General features: G+C 45.1%; 1 protein-coding gene across 2 annotated transcripts; it reads left to right on the top strand.

The window, feature by feature from the left end:
- The first annotated feature begins 1014 nt into the window (after positions 1 to 1014).
- Positions 1015 to 6246, top strand: CTSL (cathepsin L). Of its 2 annotated transcripts, none has more exons than XM_050329779.1 (8): positions 1015 to 1157; positions 1495 to 1630; positions 1979 to 2101; positions 2185 to 2340; positions 2683 to 2907; positions 4497 to 4665; positions 4864 to 4981; positions 5829 to 6246. In XM_050329779.1, exons 2-8 carry the CDS (start codon positions 1505 to 1507, stop codon positions 5926 to 5928), a joined length of 1017 nt encoding a protein of 338 aa, XP_050185736.1. In that variant the 5' UTR covers positions 1015 to 1157; positions 1495 to 1504; the 3' UTR covers positions 5929 to 6246. The 2 variants fall into 2 exon arrangements, with proteins under 2 accessions (XP_050185736.1, XP_050185737.1); XM_050329780.1 differs by lacking the exon at positions 5829 to 6246 and adding an exon at positions 5072 to 5793 and having other exon boundaries at positions 4864 to 5021.
- Positions 6247 to 8060: the final 1814 nt, after the last annotated feature.

Raw genomic sequence — 8060 nt, 5'->3', positions numbered from 1 at the left:
ATCATATGTTTTTTTGCTGTTGTGCAACAGCCTACAAACCCTGTTTCTTTCTCTAAATACGTGCCCTCAAGTTTGTAAGCTAAAGCCATCAGCAATGCTGGCTTTACAAGAGCTCAAGGATGAACCTCACATAGCTCTTGCAGTTATTCTACTACTAGAGACTGTTAAACATCAAAACTTGTTTACTACTGCTTACTGCAATGCTGCGTATTGCTACAAGTTCATGTGTAACCCTTTTAATATCTCACCAGTGCTCTTGGTGTCATAGTGTTTTCCAGCAGGCATTAGTGGACGCTATGCACACAAGCATTAGCCACATGGCAAAATACTTCTTACGGACCTTGGATCCAGAGGCAGGGGAAAAAAAAAAGAAAAAAAAAAGAAAAAGGAAAAAAAAAAAAAAAAAAAAAAAAAAAAAGAAGAGCAGTTTTCAGATATTAAATCACGGGGGAATAAAAAGGACTTTCCTGGAAATGTTTCTGTTACCAGTGCCAAGCCACTGGGACCGTGCCCTCACCCCTGCGGGGTGCCATCCTCAGGGAAATGGCCCTGCCTGCCGCGTTGCCCAAGGCCTGCGGTGCAGCTGCAGGGGCAGCAGCTCTGCCAGGGAGGAGGAGGGGGCTCGGCTGCCGGAGGAACCGAGGGCCAGGGACAACCGGGGCAGCATGGGAGCCGCCTCGCCAGCCTTCCCCCAGCAGAAGCCATTACCGGGAGCATGGGGACGGGGCTGGGGCTGCCAGCATCCACCATTCGTGTCTCTTTGCCTCCAGACTTTGTTTTTCCTTGGCTCTGGCAGCTGCCCGCTTTAAGTTCCCCAGGGTTAAATTCCAGCAGGCTTAGCGTGCTGCCACTATCTCCGGTCCGACAGCGCTCGGAATAAATACTTAGACAAACACTGCCCAAAGTAGCGGCCCTGGCGCTGCGGGATGGCACCGGGGCTGCCACGCACGGCCCGCCGGAGCCCCCGGGGCGCTGTGGGGGGAGCCCCGGCCGCCCCCGCCCCCGCCCCGGACCCGGCGGGAGGCGCGGCCCGGCGCGGCCTGGCCGCCAATGGGCGCGGCGGGGCGGGCACGGCCGCGGTGGGGATAAGAGGGGCCGCGGAGACCGGGCGTCGTCGGGTCGGGCAGTCGGTAGAGTAGTGGACATTGTTGAACAAGGTGAGACGGGGCTGCGAGAAGGGGGAGGGGCGCGTAGGGGGCTGGCCTCGGCTGTGTCCTTGTCTCGGCTGTGTCCTTGTTTCGGGGTGGGGGCCTTGTCCTGCCGGGAAGGGGCCGCCATTCCAGCCGCCTCCCCGGGAGGCTGCCGGCTCCCCGCCCCGCATCGCGGCCCCGCCGCCCGAGCTTGTTTACAGCCGCGGCGCGGGGCGCGGGTGCTCGGCCCCGCCGACCGGGTGGTGGGGGCGCGGTGCGGCCGCAGATCCGGGCACCCCGTCCGTGCTCGGGGCTGCAGAGCTCAGAGAGCTCTGGCTGACCGACCTTCCTCCGTCCCCGGCAGATCTACCAGCATGAACCCGTTCCTGACCGCGCTCGGCCTCTGCTTGGGCCTGGCTCTCGGTGCGCCGAGGCTGGACCCCGATCTGGACGGGCACTGGCAGCTGTGGAAGTCGTGGCACAACAAGGACTACCACGAGGTGAGCCCCGGGGCTTGTCTCGGCTGGCCATTGCCGAACGCACGCAGCTGGACTCGCCAGCTGAGTCATGTCTGCTTTGTTGCGGCACCGGCTGCGGGCTGCGCGTGGGAAGGACAGTCCCCCTCTTCCCAGGTCCCTTCCCTGTGCTTGTGCATCGACTCAGCTGCACTGTACTCCTTGTTTTTGTTACGAGTGCGGCAAAAAGGCCACCTCTTAAATAGCGTTCAGGCTTCCCATTCGAGTAGTCTACATTTGCCCGAGTATGGGAGCCTTAACAAAGCTCGTTGTCATAGAAGTGACCTTTTTTTAAACTGCCTCTCTGAACTATGATGGTTTTTTGCCCCTCAGAGAGAGGAAGGCTGGAGGAGAGTGGTGTGGGAGAAGAATCTGAAAATGATTGAACTCCATAATCTGGATCACACATTAGGAAAACACAGCTACAAGCTGGGAATGAATCAGTTTGGTGACATGGTATGTATAGAGGCATGAAATGTAATTGTTCTAAATAGTGATGTGTAATAGGTGGTGAATGCATATATTGAATTGTTTTTCAGACAACTGAGGAGTTCAGACAGCTGATGAATGGTTATATACACAAGAAGACAGAAAAAAGGTACAGAGGATCCCTGTTTCTTGAGCCCAACTTCCTTGAAGTACCACGATCAGTAGACTGGCGAGAGAAGGGATATGTAACTCCAGTTAAAGACCAGGTACTATCCGTTGGTGGATTTCTAAACAGTTACAGGTCGAGTTTCCTGAATGCTACATCCACTTCCATAGAGGAAAAACACTGTCTACCTGTTTAATGAAGCCTAGTACAAGCTTACTAGATTAAGTACCACTTTGTTGAAACTGCTGTACCTCTTTAAGACATCTTAGGACTTCTGTACTAAATGTCTCACAACTCAGCAGTATCTTCACTTGTACATGTTAGGAGTGTGCAAGCAAATTTCTTTCTTTTTTTTGTCTTTCTTGCTTAGATAAGTGATAAGAGAAATGTAATTGCCTAGTTTGTCTGGGTTTGCAACTTGTGATTTCACTTTATACTTCAGGGTCAGTGTGGCTCTTGCTGGGCTTTCAGCACAACAGGAGCTCTTGAAGGGCAGCACTTCAGAAAAACTGGCAAACTTGTTTCACTGAGCGAGCAGAATCTGGTGGACTGTTCTCGCCCTGAAGGGAATCAAGGCTGCAATGGTGGTCTCATGGACCAGGCTTTCCAGTATGTGCAGGATAATGGGGGCATTGATTCTGAGGAATCGTACCCATACACTGCAAAGGTAAGTGTAATAGCTGAACTTCTATTGCAAGTCTTGTCTGTCATGTCTTTCGCGTGGAGAAACTGTGTTGGAAAACTCATACTTAGAAAGGAAAATGGTTTTATAGTGATCAGTAAATCTGTTCTTCCTGTTGCATCTTTGCTAAGATAACTTAGCGCAACTGCTAGCCTCAGTAGGAATCACATACTGTGCTGGTCTTTGTGGTCAAAATCTAGCCAGACCAGTTAGAAAAACTGGAGCAAATATTTTTATTCCTCCCCCTCATTGTTGCCCTCCTATCAGACATCATGCCTTATCTTGGTTGCCACACCAAACCAGGAACCCAGCCCTTCTCAGTGGTGCTACTTAGTTGTAGGAAAACAAATTTTTTTTCCCATAGTTGACCTATTACAGAGTTGATACCTATAGATCACCTAATTCTTGTTGCTAGTGTCATTTTTTTTGTAACAGTTGTTGGCAATGCTTTAAGTTCTTCTGGACTAAGTGCACATAAATGAAGGTAATGGACAGACTTTTAAAATATCTCTAGTGATTCATCAAATATTAAACTGATATAAGAGGAGGAAAGAGCAGTAGTAAATCAGGGTATCACTTGAGAGCCCATGGTTTGGCTTTTTTGCCACTTAGGAGTTATGTTCACAATAGAGGATATATTCTTGTAGCTTCTTTTGTGCTGTCTGAATGGGCAATAGCAATGCCATTTGTTGTGAACAACACAGAAGCCTTTGGATTGGGTTTCCTGTTCATCTGTGTCCTGAAATCTCAACTTTTCCTAATCTTAGCTATTCTAGAGATTATAGTTCATTATAGAAAATTCCTGAATTGCTGAGTACAAAAAGCAAGCAACTGAGCTGTACTCTGTTCCTCTAGTTGGAGAAAGAATTTTAGTACTCTACAATGCAGGTAAGGGAGGGATGTGCTTGCTTCAATCGGTTTCAGTTTCACATGACCTGACTTCCAAACTAGGCCTCGCCTCTCTCCTGAGGTAAATGCGTTTGGCACCAACAGTTCAGGTTTACTGTAAAACCAAACAAACAAAAAAAAAAAGGCAATGTGAAGAAGCACAAAATACACAAATGTGTTTTTGGTATGTAAGGTCATGTAATTCAAATTACTAGCATTTGAATCATTCTGTACATTATTTCAAACTCTGATAGCATAAAATTGTCGATTTTACTGCTTGCTCAACAAGCAGTAATGGGATTGCTTTGTAATTAATGAATACTTGGCTCTCTTCCATTGGCCATTAGTGCATTCTGGGCTTCTTTCCTCCCTGGAAAGATATGTCCTGCCCACCAAAGAGGGCGGAGTTCCTGAATATTATGGTTCTTTGCATCCCAGTAAAACTTTTTTTTTTTTTCTGGAGGTGGAGGGGGGCTCTGCTGTCCTTTATTTTTCTGTACTTTTGAGAAACTCAGAAGCAGCTTCTGTATCCCCCCTCTGTTTTCCTTTGAAAGCACTGCTGAAGCAATTGGATCCTTTTCAGTCCCATGTTTTCAAGGTAGGAAAGTCTCAGAATGCCTGATAGTTCTGTGCTCACCTGTGTGTTAAGTGAAGAACTGGTAATACCTACATCTTTTTCTATTTAGGATGATGAAGACTGTCGCTACAAGGCAGAATACAATGCTGCTAATGACACTGGCTTTGTTGACATCCCTCAAGGACACGAAAGAGCTCTCATGAAAGCAGTTGCAGCTGTGGGTCCAGTGTCTGTTGCTATTGATGCAGGCCATACTTCATTCCAGTTCTATCAGTCAGGTGAGGATTTAATAACTTGCATTTCTCTTACATATGTGTGTACTTGTCCCTCAGTTTCTGCCATGATACACTTAGGACTCCTTGCTCTAACTTTCAAGAGGCTGTGCAACATTTAATTGGATATATGCAAAGCTTCTGGTGAGAGCAAAGGGTTTTCTGCTAATGAGCTTGTTCACATGTGAACTTATACCTTCACAGGTATCTACTATGAACCAGATTGCAGCAGTGAAGACTTGGACCATGGTGTTCTGGTTGTAGGTTATGGCTTTGAGGGGGAAGATGTAGATGGGAAGAAATACTGGATTGTTAAGAACAGGTAAGATCTGTCTGTCATGTACCCAGGAGAGAAGGGGAAGGTAGTTTGTGGTAAGATCTGTCTGTCATGTACCCAGGAGAGAAGGGGAAGGTAGTTTGTCACGTGTAGTCTCCCTACTTCCCCCCCTTACAACAGTTAAAATCTATGTGTGGGAAATCTGGAGACTGTTTTCAGATTGTATTCCATAACAAAGGTTAAATCCAACTCGTGCTGATGGCAGCCTAATAAAGTAAGCCCAAAGCAGCAAATTCAGTCTTCTGCTTTTTCAGTTAACTCTACTCAGTTCTGAAACAACCTGTGCAGCTTGTAGATATTAAAGGAGTGGGGCAGAGGGGAGCAGGAGGAAACCATGTTGTGGGGGTGTAATGGATTTTTTTTTTTTTTTAAAGCAGAATGCTTTTTACTTGTCTGAAATAATAGGGCAACACCTGAACTTGATTACCTCCTAAGTTGGGTAAAACAATAAAGTAATGCCAAAGGGCACATCACATGAGCTTGTCTCTTTCTCAGCATTACTGGGGCACACCCTCAAATGTTGCTTGCAGTCTGACTTCCCTTAAAGTTGGCTGGGAGCAGTGACTGAGCTTCAGGTACCTGTAAGCAAAATTTGTACGTCAGTGTGACTACCTAGAGAGAGGATGGCTGCATCCTTAATTTCTGTGAGCTTGAGGTGCCTCTTCTCTGACATGCATTTAATTGCTGGAAAGCACTTTAGGTTTTGGCTGCAGCTATCTGGATTTTTCTCCACAAGTGTGGAAGGCAGCAGTTTTCAGCTTAAACACTGGAACAGTAAATAAGTATCTTCTGAATATGTAACCAATATGTAACCCTTTGCTTCTGTTTTTAGCTGGGGTGAGAAGTGGGGTGACAAAGGATATATCTACATGGCCAAGGACAGGAAGAACCACTGCGGAATAGCAACAGCTGCTAGCTATCCACTTGTATAATTTGAAGACTGAACATTTCAGTACAAGAGGGGATTTAAACTGAATGACCAAACCCATGTTCACACATGTGGTAGACTTGTGTCTTTCAAAACTTAACTTGATTTTTTAACTTTTTGAAGTATATTTTACATGTTGGTGACATGCCACTTGTTTTAAATTAATGTAAATGTTGGTATGTAAACAGCTTGTAATATTGCTAGCTTTTGACTGCTTAATCAAATAGATTCTTTGTATTTTTCCTTTTTTTTTTTTTTTTTTGCAATGTGCCCAAAGGTTTACTTTTTCAATAAATACTTAAATTCCACTGTGTACAGATGACTTGGCTTTTTAGTCTCTTTTTTCCACTTGGGAACAAGCATCCTAAATCATATTCTGATCTGAAGCCTGTATATGTGTCTTTCTTCATCCATCACTAAAATGCAGTACTATCTGGGAACGGCTCATAGCTGCTATAAAAAGGAGTGTTGTATTTATTACTTACTATTTTTCCACTTCCCATTTTAAATAATCTGTATCTCTCTGGTCCTTTGTGTTTCATAACAAAGATCTTTAGTCTTGTCATCTTCTGCATGCAGCATCTGATCTTCACTTAGCTCTTCATTCTGTCGGTGTTTTCTTAATGGCACCTCAAAGTACCTCACTGCTATAGTTTGAGTGGCTGTATCCTTTTGAGCATTATAGGATAGAGCAGGAACACACAAAGCACACTTGGAGTGTTCAAAGAGCTTGTTTCTTAAAGGATGCAGGACACTACTGTCTTCCCACCTCTACCAGCTTCAGCTGGATAAAGAAGGGATGTGGGGGAGAAATTATGTCCCTGAGGAAAGTCAAGATGGGCCCCTCTGTTTAATTCCTGTATATATGTTGGCTGACTTAACTGAAGTATCTTATGCTGTGCCCTGTACATCCTTTTCTCCTCTGCAGGTTTTTCTCTGCTGCTGAAACATAAGTACCAGCTGTTATATACTACTGCTACATAGGTTTTGGGTTCCAGTGGTTTCAGCAAAGGATGGTGAATTGCTAATACCAAAAACAGCAGAGAGGGAAAGAAATTGGTTTTTGGGTGCAGGCATCCCCTCTTGCTTTTGGGCTGTGGGCAAACAAGGCAGGTTCTGCAGTGTAACTAGCACCAGTTCTAAGTTTATGGGCCAGTAGGTTTTTATGTACAGTATCTCTTCAGAATCTGATAGCCATGCAGACAAACACAAGTTGTGGAAGATGAATTTCCTTATTGTAGGTATTATAAGTCTTAAGGTTGCATTTAATAAACTTCTTTTTAAAGAGAAAAACAAGATGAGTTATCCATAACAATTATAATTGTGAGTATGTTCATATGCTGCTTATAGGTGAATTATTTCAACCTGAATTTCCCTACAAGTTTGGTTTTGTTTTTTAAGAGCCTCGCTCAGCCTGGTAGCTATTTAACAAGCCACAGAGCAGAAATACTGGTTAGAATGTAGCTATTAAGCTGACTTGCTAAGCCTGTTATGAGGAGCATCCACACTGCTTGGGGAAGCTATGGAGGAAATTAATGTGGAGCTCAACAGGTGGTCCTCTAAAGGCTGATATTCAGAAGAAACCAGCAATGGTCTGTATGTTCAGGATGGGAGGCAGGAGAAAAAAATGGCAGAAAATGCTGCCAGAGAAGTGACTGCAGACCTGAACTCTGAACCCTGAAGAACAGGGTTGTGTTCTTGCTGCCCCGGAATGGGAGAGAGACAGACCTGTTTTCTGCATTAAATGAAGCAAGGGTGAGACCACAATAGAACAGTATATACTGTTCCCGGGGCTTGGACTTGAGGTCCTGAAAAAAGTGGGCAGCAGGAAAGGTGTTTGGTTACAAAAGCCAAGGTTAAAAAAAGCTGCTGGGAAAACAAGATATTTTTATAAATAGATGGGAAATGAAAAGGAAACAACTTTCCAAAGCACGTGCACATGAATGGGCATGTAGCTCACAAAAGAGGCATCGGCCTCTGACTTTTTTAGAAAAAAAAAAATCTGATAATGCATTTGTTTGCATGGATTAAAACTTGCTGACTATTCTGGCTGAATATCCTCTCCTGAGTGCAATAATCAAGAAAGGGACAGGGTAAGTCAGGTCATGTAGATCGCTTAATATTTACACAGTCTTC

This window comes from Myiozetetes cayanensis, unplaced genomic scaffold, assembly GCF_022539395.1.
Source record: "Myiozetetes cayanensis isolate MyiCay16 unplaced genomic scaffold, myiCay2020 scf4, whole genome shotgun sequence".
In the NCBI taxonomy this organism is placed as follows: domain Eukaryota; kingdom Metazoa; phylum Chordata; class Aves; order Passeriformes; family Tyrannidae; genus Myiozetetes; species Myiozetetes cayanensis.
The sequence above is the reverse complement of the archived record's forward strand: the minus strand, read 5'-3'. Positions and strand labels throughout refer to the sequence as shown.